At 39.9% G+C, this 15,264-nt stretch overlaps 1 protein-coding gene across 2 annotated transcripts in view; it reads right to left on the bottom strand.

Annotated features, from left to right (window-relative positions):
* The window catches only part of CUBN (cubilin), a 153,057-nt gene extending 138,814 nt beyond the window's left edge, over nucleotides 1-14,243 (bottom strand). For both annotated transcript variants that reach the window (XR_013537787.1, XM_020806644.3), the window contains exons 1-3: nucleotides 9,100-14,243; nucleotides 8,819-8,948; nucleotides 5,765-5,854 (exon numbers count right to left, since the gene is read on the bottom strand). Coding sequence is in view for 1 of the 2 variants with exons in the window: in XM_020806644.3 (XP_020662303.3) it covers nucleotides 5,765-5,854; nucleotides 8,819-8,948; nucleotides 9,100-9,218 (339 nt within the window). In the remaining variant the exon portion in view is untranslated. The remainder of the gene's footprint in view (nucleotides 1-5,764; nucleotides 5,855-8,818; nucleotides 8,949-9,099) is intronic.
* Between the last annotated feature and the right edge of the window lie 1,021 nt (nucleotides 14,244-15,264).

The following is a 15,264-nucleotide window of genomic DNA, read 5'->3' as shown; positions in this document are numbered from 1 at the left end:
CTTTATTTTGATTTTTACCCCACCATTCTAATGGTCAGATCACTACTATGGCCAACTTACAATCAGAGGAACATCAGGATAAACATGCATCTGGTTAAATATATACTAAAATTCAGTGGTAGCCTAAAAAAAAAATTAAACAAAAATTTTAAAAAGCAATCTGAAGATTTCAGATTATTTTAGTCCAAAACGATATGGATCCCTGTGACTAAACAGATCTGCCCCTTCCCATCAGATCCCAAGGAGAAATCCTTGGTACAGAAAGGCAACTATATCAATTCTAGTTTGTCTCATTTTCCTAGTTTTATTTTCATTTAATCCTAAATGAGATGTTTTTTAAAAAATGTATAACATGTATACACATTTGTGTGATCTTTTCTTCTAATACATGCATTTGTGAGTGAAATTTTGTTTAATAGACTCCTTTTGCTAGCAATTTCCTCAGTGTAATGCACTTTCATGTTACTTTTACACACATGCATATTTGTTTGCACAACTCCCGAATATATGCATTCAATGCACTTTTAATTGAAGTACCCTAGTGCAAAATTTGGTTGTGATAAATTCATGAACCTCTACAAATGTACTAAAAATAACTATATGGAATAGTCCATATAGAGGTTATGGAATACATTGGTCCAAAATTGCTTTGTTTCAAGATCTCAGCATAACCCATTCATTGGTCAGCACCCATCTTTCATGCCAATGCTGTAGGAACCATTGGTTCCACTTCTCTTCATGTTAACACTCTTCACTGGACCATCCTCACCACCCAGGAAAATTAAGGCAATGATTTAACCTATGGACTAGTCAAACATGTAATAATATTTACGAGCACAGAACAGTCACACCAGCATTTCATTCAAAGAGGTCCTTTATGAAGCTAAACATATACAGCAGCAGAAGATCTGGAAGTGCTCCCTGGGAACCTGTTCAAGAACCTCCTTGGCACTATTTGATACCTTGATCTAAAACATTTTAAAATAAATGTTCATCCTGTTTACAATTCCATGATTACATGGCGTCTGTGAGATCGCAGCATACAACACATCAATCAGGTTCAGACTAAAGCAGAGCAATAAATGTGAGCCCCCGCCCAAGTCAAGGTGCAGTGGGCCTAAAGCCAGCCAAACTGTTTTAGCCCATAAGGCTAAATATCCCATAAGGTAAAGATAAAGGTTCCCCTTGACATTTTTAGTCCAGTCATGTCCAACTCTAGGGGGCGGTGCTCATCCCACTTTCAAGCCGTAGAGCCAGCGCTTGTCTGAAGACAGTTTCTGTTGCCACGTGACCAGCGTGACTAGGGAACGCCGTTTCACCTTCCCACCGAGGTGGTACCTATTTATCTACTTGCATTTGCATGCTTTCGAACTGCTAGGTTGGCAAGGAGCTGGGACAAAGCAACGGGAGCTCACTCCGTTACGTGGATTCGATCTTACGACTGCTGGTCTTCTGACCCTGCAGCACAGGCTTCTGCAGTTTAGCCCACAGTGCCACCACGTGCCTTCAAATAGCACCTTGTAAAAATGCCACAACAAAAAGAACAAAAATTAGATGGTATAATTTGCTATCCTTTTATGACACCCAGGATCTGATGCCTGGTGTGTGCAGCAATTCCAAATTTTCGGGCTGGTCTTAGGAAAAAAAAAAACATTTAAAGCTGGAGCTAGAAAACCCACAACACTACCAGTCAGCAAGGGCACAACCCAGGTAAGTCATGGGACTTGGATTTAAAGTGTTTTACATATTCTAAGGTTTATGTCTTTGTACCAGTGGTTCTTAGATGCTGTATCCGTGCAATCCAAATATGACCCTTGGCTCGGGCTGTAGGTATGTGTTGAGGTTAATATTGTCTCTCTTTAGTGCTTATTTGCCAAAGGAGCAACTTTTTAAGATCAGCCTTGACTTCAGCAGGAACACAGCAGCTCAAACGCAAAGTATTCCAGTTTAACTGGCCTGTTGATCTGCAGTGTTTCCATAGAGTCCAAGGCTCTGAAAGCCTAGAGCCACCAATCAGATAATGAAGGGAGGAAAAGACACCAAGAAACTTGGCTTAAAAGCCAATTCATACAATCACATTTGTATATTTTCAGCCTTTCCCCCACACAAACAAGATGAAGGGGAAATATGCTGTTCTTCTCACTTTTGTTTCATTTTCATGACCCCTATTGTAGATTGCAGCACTGCTCTCATCTACCTCATGTGTCCTAAATTAGTGGGCGGGGAAATAAACTTGATTTATCTTGACTAGCTCTTGTTTGCCTATCTTTCACATAGGCAATAGTGCATTTCACCAATGAACTCTCCAGCTTGCCTCAGAATAACAGTTTTAGTCTATGAAATGTTTTCATCAGGGCACAGAGCTGTGGAAAATATACCAAGACTAAATAGACTATAGACAAAAGAACTGTATTAAACTGTTTACCGGAACAAGGCTAGTGAGACACAGTGCTTTAATTTAACATTTCATATTGCTAGGCCTACCATCTACAGAATTGATCTTATATCTCAAGCATATCTCTGTGATATTCAACAAAAAAAGACCACAGGGTTATGCATTAGCCATTCAAAAATTTTCATAATGTTTTGCTATCTACTGTATCTACAGTCATGTGAAAATGGAAGTACAAACCCCCTTGAGTAATCCTCTTTGAAGTCTATGGTTTTACATGTCAGGACATAATAAAAATCATCTGGTCCTTAGCAGGTCTGAAAATTAGGTATCTCGGATGAATAACACATGACATAATACATATTATTTTACAGATATAAAGACAAAATGGAGAAGGCATGTGTGAAAAACTAAGTACAGCTTATGATTCAGTAGCTTCTTTTCTGTATGACTTTATCAGTCTCTCACATTGTTGTGGAGGAATTTTGGCACACTCTTCTTTACAACATTGCTTCAGTTCATTGAGGTTTGTGAGCATTTGTTTATGCACAGTTCTTTTAAGGTCCTGTCACAGTATTTTAATAGGGTTGAGTGAGGTCTGGACTTTGACTGGGCCATTGCAACGCCTTGATTCTTTTCTTTTTCAGCCATTCTATTGTAGATTTGCTGGTGTGCTTGGAATCCTTGTCCTGATGCTTGACCCAATTTCAGCCAAGCTTTAGTTGTCAGACAGATGGCTTCATGTTTGACTCTAGAATACTTCGGTATACAGAGGAGTTCATGGTCAACTCAATGACTACAAGGTCCCCATGTCCCGTAGCTGCAAAACAAGCTCAAAACAAGCCTCCATGTTCCACCTCTTTCCACCAAGTAGGATACCTCAAAGGGAGAAATCACTATAGTCCACATTGTGTCATTTTGTTGCCTCTTATGTTAGGCATGGTACTGGACTAGTGGCTCTTGAGAACTGGAGAAAGACACCCCATGCCAGTGCAGGAGCCAGACTGAGGAGGTGTTAAGGTTATTCTGGACATGGAGGCCTCAAATTCAGTGATTTGGGGCCTGGCTTCATTGACTGGAGTGTCAGGCATAGATGACTAAATGGTAAGCCAGATATGTCCTCTGCAACTTCTTCAGCCCCTGAGTTCATGTTGAGATCCCTGCTGAATTCCTGACATATGATACTATTCTCAAACTCCTCATCAACAGGGTTCCCTGAAAACTGAGAAAGCTTGCAGTTGTTTACACTGATAATTCAGAACAGTTAAGATGAATTCCTGTATTACCTCAGTCATTAAAATTTCCCTTAACACTCTGATGATCACTAACAGTCTAAAAAAAACTTTGGTCAAAATTCACTTGGAATATACTAGTGGTGGCAAAATTATGTATGTCTCAGCGGCTAATTAAAGCTAATTAAAGAGCTGCTGATCACATGCCTGGTTACATGCCTGCTTCTAAGATTGGCATACAATGAAGAATGTGACAGACACAATGCCAATTAGCTTCAATTAGGCACCACAACCTACCTGACTTTGCTTGCAGTGACATAACATCCCAATGGAATGTTGTCCTTCATTGCCTAAAACAAAAGCCACAGAGGTATCTTCTTGCACTCCTACTAAGCTCAAGACTAAGAGATCTCACTGTGCCATAGTTCTAATGGAAGTAAGTGACTGCAGACGTCAGGTCAACATCTGGATAAGTAACTTTTTCTACTCTACAACTCTCAGCATCTTCCAGCCAACATGATCTTACAAGATTTTCCTTCTCAGACAGTAACAGGTATTGCTTTATGTACTTGGAAAAAGCAGTAAGTGAACTGTCATGTTTGAGGATCTTCTGTCTCATTCAGAAGGCAGTCGTATTTCTGGTATTATAACAATACAGTATATTCCATTTGAAGGGCTGTCATGGAATGATTCTCTTTGAAAGCATCCACTGTTTGTCAGTTTGAAGATAAATCATGAGAATGTTGCAAAGTCCTTGAAGTTGACCATCAGCCATTAATAGTTGATCATCTTTCCCTCATACACAGATACTGTATGTAATTTTTATCTAAAATATAGTTACTATGTTCAAATGTGTATCTACAAATATAAATCAGCATATGCAGATTCTATGGAAATCAAAAGCATCTCATGTCCTCCTTTTGGGGGCATTTCCTCTCTTATTTTAGCACCTTATGGCCACCCAACACATTCTGAGGCGTGGTACAGAGTTTACTGAATTTATTTACTGAAACTAAGGAGGATCCATCCAATTTAGTTACAACAGATTGTGTACATGTGATATTATATTGCTACCTTATGCTACTTTTCATTGTGTTTTTGTGTTATAGTAACATCTGGATATATCTACTGGTCAGTGACCGTAATAAAGTTCATTCATTCATTCATTCATTCATTCATTCATTCATTCTGAGGGGGATCTTCGACTTCTGCTTCTAAGTCATTCCTTGACATCATCCCTGTACTATTGAGACAAAAAATGATTGTCTCTATTGTCCCCCCTTAATAGCTTCAATTGATACAGATCAATTTGTTCTGCAGAGTTGGTCTTGCTAATTTTTAAAAAGCCCAATTTATCCAAAATTAAATAGTTTTAAAACACAGAAGAATGTTGGGAATTTATTTAATAATATTTAAAATCAGTGAGCCACACGAAAGCTTTGTTCAGGCAGAATTATATACATTGGTTAAATCCTATTGTTTAGAGTAGTAAATCACACTAAAGTAGACCCATTTGAATCAACTGAACCTATTGAGAAGTTGACTCACCAAATCCCCATTGATTCTGTGGTCCTACTCTTGTGTGACTTACTACACCAAGCAACAAGATTTCAGCCAATGTGAATAAAACACGTGCATCTCCATATTTGACTACTGTACCTCTAGGATCTCTCAGCGGCTGAAGTTAAACACAAACACTGAAATCTGTGACTCATAATGATACTGGAAATGAAAAATTTAATTTTCATAGTCAGCCTACCTCTGATCACTTTTTATTACAAGTTCTTGGGGAATTTTTAATGGTTATTATTAAAAGAAAACAATATTCAAACCAAACTCGGATGGGTGATTGTGTTGCCATGATAATATAAGCCCCTGGGATAAAGAAACAATGTGAAGACTCTGGCTTGGAATCAGTACCCAGTGAAATGAATATCCGTCTTTTTTCCAGTTCAAACAAATACTGTGGTTTTTAAAAAGAAATATGATGAGCCTCTACTCATGTGGTTTAAATTGCAGGATTTTCTACCAGAACATAAAACTTCTTTCTCACAGCACAGAAGAACAGCAGTTTCTTCTGAGCAGTAATAAGGAACTGGAAATAACATTTATTTGTAATGTTATTGGAATTCAGACTTACCTTGAAATTAAGTTGTGTGAGCTGGTTAGAAATATTCTGAGAGATACTAGCTCTTTTAAGTTCTAGAATTTCTTCTTTATTCTGCTGGATCTACATTTAAAAATAAAAGGACAATTCTCATGTGCACAGGGGAGGAACACAGTATTCATAGACGTTTAAGAAACATGAAGGAAGAAGAATGACAACTGCAGGACTTTGTATTTATGCAATATAAACCAATTCATCTGCTAGGGCTTTTCTATTTTAAATAAAATGTGGCAGCCATGTGTATTTCTCTGGATGTTGAGCCAAACTCTGCTGCCCTTCCCAGAAAATGGATGGGGTTAAGGAGATAATGATTTGATGCTGTTCGGCTTCTCTCTTAACCATTGGTGTAGTGGAACCAGGGCTTGTGAGATTGAAGCCCCCAGACATTCAGAATAACAGGGACTATGACATCATCTGTTCCCACTCCACCCCACCAAGTTTCCCTATTTCCTCTGAGATGAGCTGAAATCCTTAAGGCAGCTGGAAAGAAACGGCTTCCTCCAGAAGCAGCACATTATTGCAAACTATCTCTGCAAAGTATTTTAGGGCCATTTTGTCTTGAATAGGCAACTAAGTTCCATTAACATTACCAAAGGCTTGCTCCCCATTTGTTTATGACGACTGGCCAAGCTGCCTGGACGTTTATATTCTCCTCATGGAGGGGTGGGTGCTACAGAGGCTGACACAATGAGCACCTCAATGGCCAGATTTATCTTAACAGTAAGTCTTGGGTTGTGATGATTTCATCATTTGAAAGAACATGTGAAAGGGTTTGTGGAGCCAATATGGTCTTTCTTTTTGGGGAAGATGCTGAAGGAACAAACACTGCAATGCACACACAACCTCTTCACACATTTGGGGATTGCCAGGAGAATAGGTGAGGCCAAGAACACAAAAGGAATCCCCTCACAGGCTGCTACAGTGTGCTGGGCAAGTTGCCTGGACTTCTCTTGTCTCAGGGACAGCAGCAGTTTTATTTTGGCGAGTGCAGGGAGAGAAGGGCAATCAAAGCAAAGACCAAAGAACAGAAACAGGTTGTATGGATGGGAATGTGTATCAGCTTTTGCTCCATCTTTGAATTTCTCCCTTAGAGAGTTTCCTGGATCCTGAAAAAGTATCAAAATAATGGCTTACGGGTTTCCATGAGGTAGCGCTTCCACGTTAGAGGTACATTTCATCTTGGATGAGGGCAAGATAGAGGTCCCCTTTCTTAGCAGTGATACTTGCCTGCTTACCCATCAAGCCTTTCTGTCTGGCCCTGCCAGTGGGGCATGAAGCAGGGTTTCCCCGAGACAGAAACTAAGAGAAGGCCAAGGGAACAACCTTCTCCAGTAAACTCTAGTAGCACCTAAAGCTTGGGGCCTTGTTAAGGAGAAAAACTATAAATAAATAAATAAATAAATAAATAAATAAATAAATAAATAAATAAATAAATAAATAAATAAATAAATAAGGTCCTCATGACACTTCCTCTCTTCTGCTTCCTGTAAGTGGGCCAGGTCTTATGAAGGGACAGGAGTTTGGCATCGAACCTCGCGCTTATTGTTCTCTAAGAGAGCATGCCAGGTGCATTGAGAGTATTTGTGCACAGGTTCTATGAACTGTGGAGCTCTTGGAGATGGGTGTGCTGGAACTAAGTGGAGGAGGTGCCAATGTTGGTCAAGGTTCAAGGGTCTCAGAGATCTCCAGCTTGGCCTCAGAGGGCCCTGTTCTCCCAGAATATTCATTTGGGCTCAGGTCCAGCATTTCTTCTCTGGAGAGGATAAGCAAGAGCACTTGCTACCTAAATAATTGCCTTAATAGTCAATACACACATAAGAATGCAATGTGTTGCGATGGTGCACACTACAGTATATGCATGAATTATGCTAAAATACCAATACACAGTTTGGCACACACTCCTGGAAAAGTTCCTGCAGACAGAAACCTTTGATCACTGATTCTGCATCTGTTGGCACCATGTCCAGATCACAGGTTTCAAGGCGAGTACAGATTTCAGATCACAGAAGCAAAACATCAGCAAAAAGAGCAAGGGTGAGTGAAAAGGAAGTCTTGGTGATAGTCAGCACTGAGGTTAGGCAAGGATGAATAAATACCCCAGAACTTGCTTTGCACTGTAAAACTAAGGAACTATCAAAGATGAGTACAAAGTTAGCCAGCAGTACCACTGTTCAGGGTCTGTTTGTTTTCTCTCTCCTGTTTAGCAGCTTGGACAGAATATGAGGGAGTTTTTTCATCCAGTAGCTTAATCTCCTCAAACCTTGAGGAGCACTGGCTGTTTTTCCTAACTTTGGAAACGATGCACTTTGGCATACAGACAAAACTGAAATGAAAAGGCAAGAAGGAACAGCAGCTTATGGGGAGTTGGAGACATCCGGTTGGACGTCTCTATGCGAATAGTGCAAAGATTTGCAAGGGAGAATCATGGAGCGAATGTCTGGACCTCCCACTTTCTTCTCCTCTTCCACTGCTTATTTCTCCTTGTGGTTCCAGCTTGATGCCCACGTGTTCATTTTAGAAAGGGAAATAAGCTTTCAAAACACTTAATGATGATTGCATTTTGTTCTTCCCAGTATTTATATGGGAACAGAAAATGGGGGATACAGCAAAAAGCAGGTGGGCATTGAAGAACCATAGAAGCACCAAGGGCCTGGACTGTCTCCATAGCAACACCATGACAAAAAATGCCCTTATCTTGCATCTGATGAAGTAGGTTGTGGTCCATGAAAAATCAAGGAAAACCTTAAGTGCCACAAAATTATGGGTCATTTCTATACTTTTCCTTTACTTAATTATTTTTGCAGCTGGCACTGAGAGTCACGTGGAGATAGTTAACTCAAGGGAGACATCCATACCATCTATAGTTTCAATGCAGCAAATATACCTGCTACCTGAAATCAGGAAGCAATGGGTTTGTGTCTCTCCATGTGTATGCACGCTAGTCTAAGAAATCATTTCAAAGCCACTTCAAAACTAAGATTTGATTTTTTTTTTTTAAAAAGAGAAGACAAAACCTATAAGTCTTACCTGTCTAAAGGTCTGTGCAAGATCTTCTTCATTCACTATTATTCTTCCCTGTGATCCAGTTCTGAATTCAATATTTCTGGCAGAGCCAGCATGGAAGATTAAATTTCCCCTTTCAGAAGAGATGCGAGGTCTGGAGTGAAAAAAGGACAAAGATGCCATGGGATGACAAACTTTCCAAAGATTACATTAATCTATGCTACGTCTGTGTCAAGTTTTACAGCCCATAGCTACCAAAAATCAATAGGTGTACCTGTGATTAATATGCCAAGAATTATACTTACTGTGCCAGACTAATGTCCCTTTTAAATCTGTCTTTAGCTGTGGAATGAGAACCATGGTTTGAGTGAGAAATAGTCAGTAATGCCACCAAAATCCCAAGCAGAGAGATCTGATACCCCATCGTTCATTTCCAGTCCTCTGGGACTGTGCGGTGAGTTAAAGTGAAATCTGCATTATCTTCAAGGATTAACCCAGTGTCAGATGTACTTTGCTCTTAAAGAAGTCCTTACCAATCACACAACTGCTTAGTCAGCTTTTTTTCCCTCAGCCCCATAATTTAGATAGGAGAGCTAGTGATTATTTATTTGCTAGAAATTACCATTTGTCTGGTAGGTAGCATTTGAAGAAGCAGTTTCCAGACGAAGTGTGCATGTCCCTAAGGCCGATGAGCAATGCTTATCTGTTCACCATGACCTCACTCTTTGTTGGTACCTGAATGCTCATTATGCCATTTGCGTGCATATTATTAAATTTGTCACCTGAGAAAAATTGTTGTATGCTTTTATCTGTCTGGCCCTCTCCCCACTTAGCAAAATTCCAGATGTTTGGGCCCACAATTTCCATCAGTTTCAGAATAACCTCTGTGATCGATCCATAAATGGATTCCCATGCATGTGCGTACAGTGTGAAGGATTCACGTACTGTAAATGGATTCTTCTCTGATCATTGTGGGTCCTGAAGAGCCGCTGCACCTCTGAATTGCTTTTCAGATCGACTGGTGCCTGGAAAAAAAAAGATGTGTAAACAGAATCCATGATTCCCCCAAGTCTTGCATCTAAAAAGAACTGGCCCTGGGGAAAGGCAGAGTTGTTTGCTTGTGACCCTTATGGACTATTCCATTCAGCCTAGTGGGCGGGGAAATCTAAAGAAGGGCCTGCGATTCAAAATTTCTGCTTAGAGGGAAGCAGAGATGACAGGACAGGCAGGAGTTGCTATTTCCCTGGAGGTTTATTAGCCTGATTTTATTGCTTGATTTAAAGATTATACATTCAGAGCAGTGTTTTTTGTTGGTTTTTGGTTTTGGTGTTGCAGATCTCCTGTGTGATAAAGATAACTCAGATTTGGCTCCTGAGGTCTTTTGCTTCAAAGAGACCTTTTAATCATTTTTCCTACAAGCAACTCCTGCTGTATGGAATTCAAGGGCATATATTTTGTGGCATGCAGTTTGGGCTGTGCTTCTACCTTTGTTGTTGTTTAGTTAAAGTTTGTTCTGTTTGCAATATTCAGTAGCCCTCTAGAACCCAGAATGGTACACAACCTAGTGTCAAGAAAGGAGCTATGGAAGAGAGAATGTGAATTGGCCATGGTGTGCTATGAGACTTAATGGGACTCAGAGGGCAAGATGGTTTAAGGAAGATCTAGGCAGAACAGCTGGGAAAATGGAGCCAATAAATGGATAGTTGGGGAAGAAAGGGAAGCAGTATTAAAAAACGCCAAACATGCAATTTGGAGGGGTGCAGAATATGAAATAGCCACACCTCATGCCCAAATGTTGGGGGAAGTGCTTCTCCAGTGTGAGCAATGGACAGGAAGAAATGCTGAAAGCAGAAACCCTTACCAGGAAGAGTGGACCAGACAGCTGAAAGAGTATTGGAAGTGAGTTGAGAAGCACAGAAAGGAGGGACAGTGGGAAGTTAGTGGCAAACTAATCATAACAGGCGATGTGTGAGAACGCCTGGGCCAGAATACATGAAGCAGTTCCATTCTGGTTTGGGCCCCATAAAAAAAAACACCTCATTTCAGTCACTGGCCCTCCCATTAAACATTACCTCTGTTTCAGCCATTCTGGGCTAAAGATGGGAAGTGAAAGTCCTTCCTGCATCCTCAGATAAGCATCAAGGCATCATGACTTGGTGAACAGAAGAAAAAGAGGTCAGAGTTCCTCTTTACTTATTGCTAAGAAGGGGACATTTCAGTATGTGCCACTTTTAATGCAAGCTGCAGCTACTGAAATTTCCTCCTCTACACAATTAAAGGTATAGGAGCCCTGTCATCTCTTCACCTAGACAGTCTACATCATGATGTAGGTATCAAGTATGGTCCAGATGTCTGAACGGACTATATATATATATATCACACCACCAGCAAGTCAATAAGGACGCCATTTTGAGAAGAGGAAAATTGCTAGCAGCCCAAAGAGACTGCAAATGGTGTCAAAGCAAACAAAAAAATGAAGATGAAGTAAACTTTTTAAAACGGAAACTTTTCCCCAGCCTGCCATGCATATGACAAAATATTTAATTCTCTCAAACATCTGGCACATCTGCAGGTTCGAAAGGAGAAAGAATCCAGAACAAAAGAGGGAGGCTGCCTCAATTGGAAGAAAACACTGTGTTGTTAGTGGGAAGGGAATTGAACAGGAAAGGTCATCTTGGACTGGAAAATTATGGAATATATATATATTTGGCATAGGTTAAATTAACCTTGTCATTTAATATTTAATTCCTGAATCATTCTCTGACCTTTGAAACATTATGGCAGGGTGTCTTGAGGAACAGAACTGATTTGACAAGAAGAATGAGCATGGTGCTTCCTTCATCCACTGCTTTCCTCACAATGTGGCCTGCAGCCCCCACGGGAAGGACTGGCCACTACCAAAGCTGGCAACCACCATGGTCAACCTTTACGGTTGACAGCCATGTTAACTGGCTGCCAGAACATCAGAGTATAGCAGTCTCTGGGCCTTTCTGAATCAAGAATGGAATGGATGAGAAGACATGTGGTGTCAAAGACAGAGTTTTGGACTTGGAACAGGACATGTGACTTTGAGCAAATTGTAACTATCTTATTGTGGTGTTGGTGTTTAAAAGTGAAACATAAAGACAAGATATGCATGCCATCCTGAGTTATTTAGGGGAGGAAACTAGGGACATAGACGGCAATTAAAGTCAATAAATATCATTCTGATCATCGAACTACAGAGGTGGAGGGGATCCTATGGATCATTTATTTTATTATTTATTTTATTAGATTTATACCCTGCCATCTAGACTGGGTCTACTCAAGTTCTACTTAATCACTGAGTTCAGCACCTCTCGAGGAGCCACAGTGGGGAATCAAACTTCCATGTCAGATAGCTAAACCACTAAGCCATCAAGCAGTTCTTCTATGGTCTGTTTGAAACATTCTTTTCAAAGTTCAGTTGGAGTATGTATCTTTCCAGAAGTAAGTCCTACTCTTTTTAATGAGACTTATGTCAGGTAAGTTTATACAGACTTACCTGCATACTTAGACTTGCATTAAAAAACACAAACCAACCAACCTATGGCTCTTTCTATTTTCTTTGTACCAAAACGAGCTGTATTTTTTTTCCATTCATGCAGCCAATCTTACCTACTGTTGCTTTTGACAACTTTGGAAATCTATAAATAGTCCAAACAGTCACTTGCGTCAATAGAAGTAGGAACATGTTCATTTAATTTTATTGGAAAAAAAACTTGGATTGTACTACCCTTTGGGACTCAACAATGCCAAAACAGAGTCTGACATACAGTTAAGAATAGAGGCAGTTTTGTTCAAGAAATAAGCCTATTAAGCCTAACAAATAAGCTAACTTGGCATGCTGATTTTCTGGAAAATAATAATGTGAGCAGAACGTTTAGTGGTCTGAAAATACCACAACACTGCCTTTTTTAAATGCAACTGTTATGTTCGCCATCTCCAAGGTTTGGCTTGGAGGTTAGGGTTTTTTGTCTCAGACCATTATGTGATGATCTTGATTCTTTTGCAGCGTTTTTCCTCCTTCCTAGGGCTGGGAAGTTTCAAACTAGCCAGGAGGGTACAGATCCCTACATCAAATCTATGCCCTGTCAAAATTCTCACTTTGTGGTTCTAGATTAAACTTGACATGAGGCTGCTAGACTGCTAACATCAACACCTTTCAGTACTCATGTGATACTCATTGTGAAGAATTACACTAGCTGCCAATAAACCTACTGACTGACTCCCAGGTGTTGATGATGCCCCATTAAGTCTTAAACAGATAAGAGGGAGTGTCCTTCTCCCTCTCTCTTTGTTTATCTGTCTGGTCTGCCATGGAGGCTCTCTTCAGTGATGAACAATATACTCTGTGGAATCCCAAGATGGAAGTTTCGAAGCTGTTGTACTTCAGCTCTTTTAAGTGTTTCTATTGCTTTTGCTTCAAGAGATAGTAACTCATAAGCACAGTTATACATGAGTGTGTGCAGCACATTCTACAGCTTGTAAGGGTGAAATAAGGGTCACCATTTGGCGCAGTCACTCATCAACCTATTTTAATTATATTATTCTGCTTATTTTGAAGTATTTTAAGCTTAAAATTCTGTGAATCAAAACGCCTGCCAAAAAATGCCCAGAGGGCTATGGTACGCCAATGGGAGAAAAGCTGGTATCCTTATTGATTCAAAATTTATAAGCACAGAAACCGCAAGTGCACTTAGAGAGGTTTCATATATCTGGGAAGTAAGATATATAGGATATATAATGAGCTTTGATTTTAAACAAACTTACACAGGAAACTGAGCTGATACTGACAGGCCTTTTTCTCATGGGGTGAAAAGTCTTAACATTAGGATAAGGAAATGGAGAAAGCAGCAGAAGAAAATTCATCTTGTGAAACCTAGTTGTCACAAATTTCCATTTGTTAAAAAAAAATGACATATTCAATTCAAATCATTAAAGGCACAAGATGTGGACTACATGTTTATATCCCTGATTTGGAACCATAGGAATGTTATTTACTGGGCCAGCTATGCTGTCTTTTGCAGGACACCATCCTACACCACCTTCCATTTTGTTTCCTATTCCCTACTCCCAAAGTATTCAATAATTATTTTGTAGCCACATTCAGTCCTCACTGGACTGCTTTTGAGATCCTTGCCCCTGTTTCCCCCTTTTCTATAGATGCCTTATACTTCTTCAAGCCTATGGATTACCCATTAGTCTACTAAAATGGCCCTCCTGCTCCTGGATGGTAGAGTTTCACTAAGAAAGAGACTGTATTTACGTATGAACATCAGAAAAAGATTAATGTGGATTTATATTAAGTCAGACCTCTCATATGAAAAGAGTTCTATAGTTTGCAGAAGCTCTCCAAAGTTTTAATAAGTATTTTATCATGGATACCCTGAGTGGGATAGTGGAAAAAGTGAAGGACTCAGGAGGCCTGGCTCTAACTTCTGGCTCAGCCATGGAAGCTCACTGGGGAGGCACAACTGGTAAAGCTTAAAATATCTCACTTTGAAAGCCCTATTAGGGTCGCTATAAGTTGGTTCTGACTTGAAAACACACAACTCTTGTATCACACACTATCTGATAGTTTTAATTGGAGATGCCGCACATGGTAGTTGCAGCATTCCACATAAACATGTGCTTTATTGCTGAGCTCTGATAAGTACTAGAGTAGCACAGATGTGTGTTTTCGAACTACAACTCCCAGAATTCCTCTGGACTACAGCTCTTAGCCACTGGCCATGCTGCCTGAGGATTTCTGTGAGCTGCAGTCCAAGAACACAAATCTGCACAGTTCTAGTAAATGCATTAATTCCATAAAGACTTGGGGTGTGTTTGTGATATACAGTACCACCCTTTATCAGACATACCTTTCCCCAAGGGAAGCCTAGGAGATGTTGTGTGAAGCTTCCAAATTTCCACATGTGGAATGGAAACAACTTGAGGGTTATATTCTCAAAGGCTTGAGGGTTTGTGGGATTTTTTTTTAATTGAATGCATGAGAAACTTGACAGGTCTTGTTTAAAAACCAACAATGTGAGTGCTTAGCTTTTGAATATTTGGGTTTGAAACCCTGAATCTTTAAACATGTTACTCCTCAGTTAGGGTTGCTGCCTCATTTTGTGAGAGGTTCTTCATCATTAACAGGGAGATACGATACAATTTTCTCCATTTGGGGCACAGCTTTGCCTACTAAACATAGCCAGTGCAGACGGAAAAATTTGTTTTCAATTTCTTTCTGAGGAAATTAATCAAAAGTCTCATATATAGGGCAGGCATTTGAATTCAGCAGAAAGTGAAGCTGACAGATTTCCCCATTCCCTAACAGGGAGGAAAGTGCTTTGCAACAAAGAACTTTCAGCACATCGCCATTCCTAGAATTCTTTTGGAGAAGCAAAGCCAATTAACGTGATATAAAAGCCAGTATGTTGTACAGTTAGATACAGTAATTGCAGATT

Source organism: Pogona vitticeps, chromosome 6, assembly GCF_051106095.1.
Source record: "Pogona vitticeps strain Pit_001003342236 chromosome 6, PviZW2.1, whole genome shotgun sequence".
NCBI classification, from domain to species: domain Eukaryota; kingdom Metazoa; phylum Chordata; class Lepidosauria; order Squamata; family Agamidae; genus Pogona; species Pogona vitticeps.
Note: the sequence above shows the minus strand (reverse complement) of the source record. Positions and strands in the feature narration are given on the sequence as shown.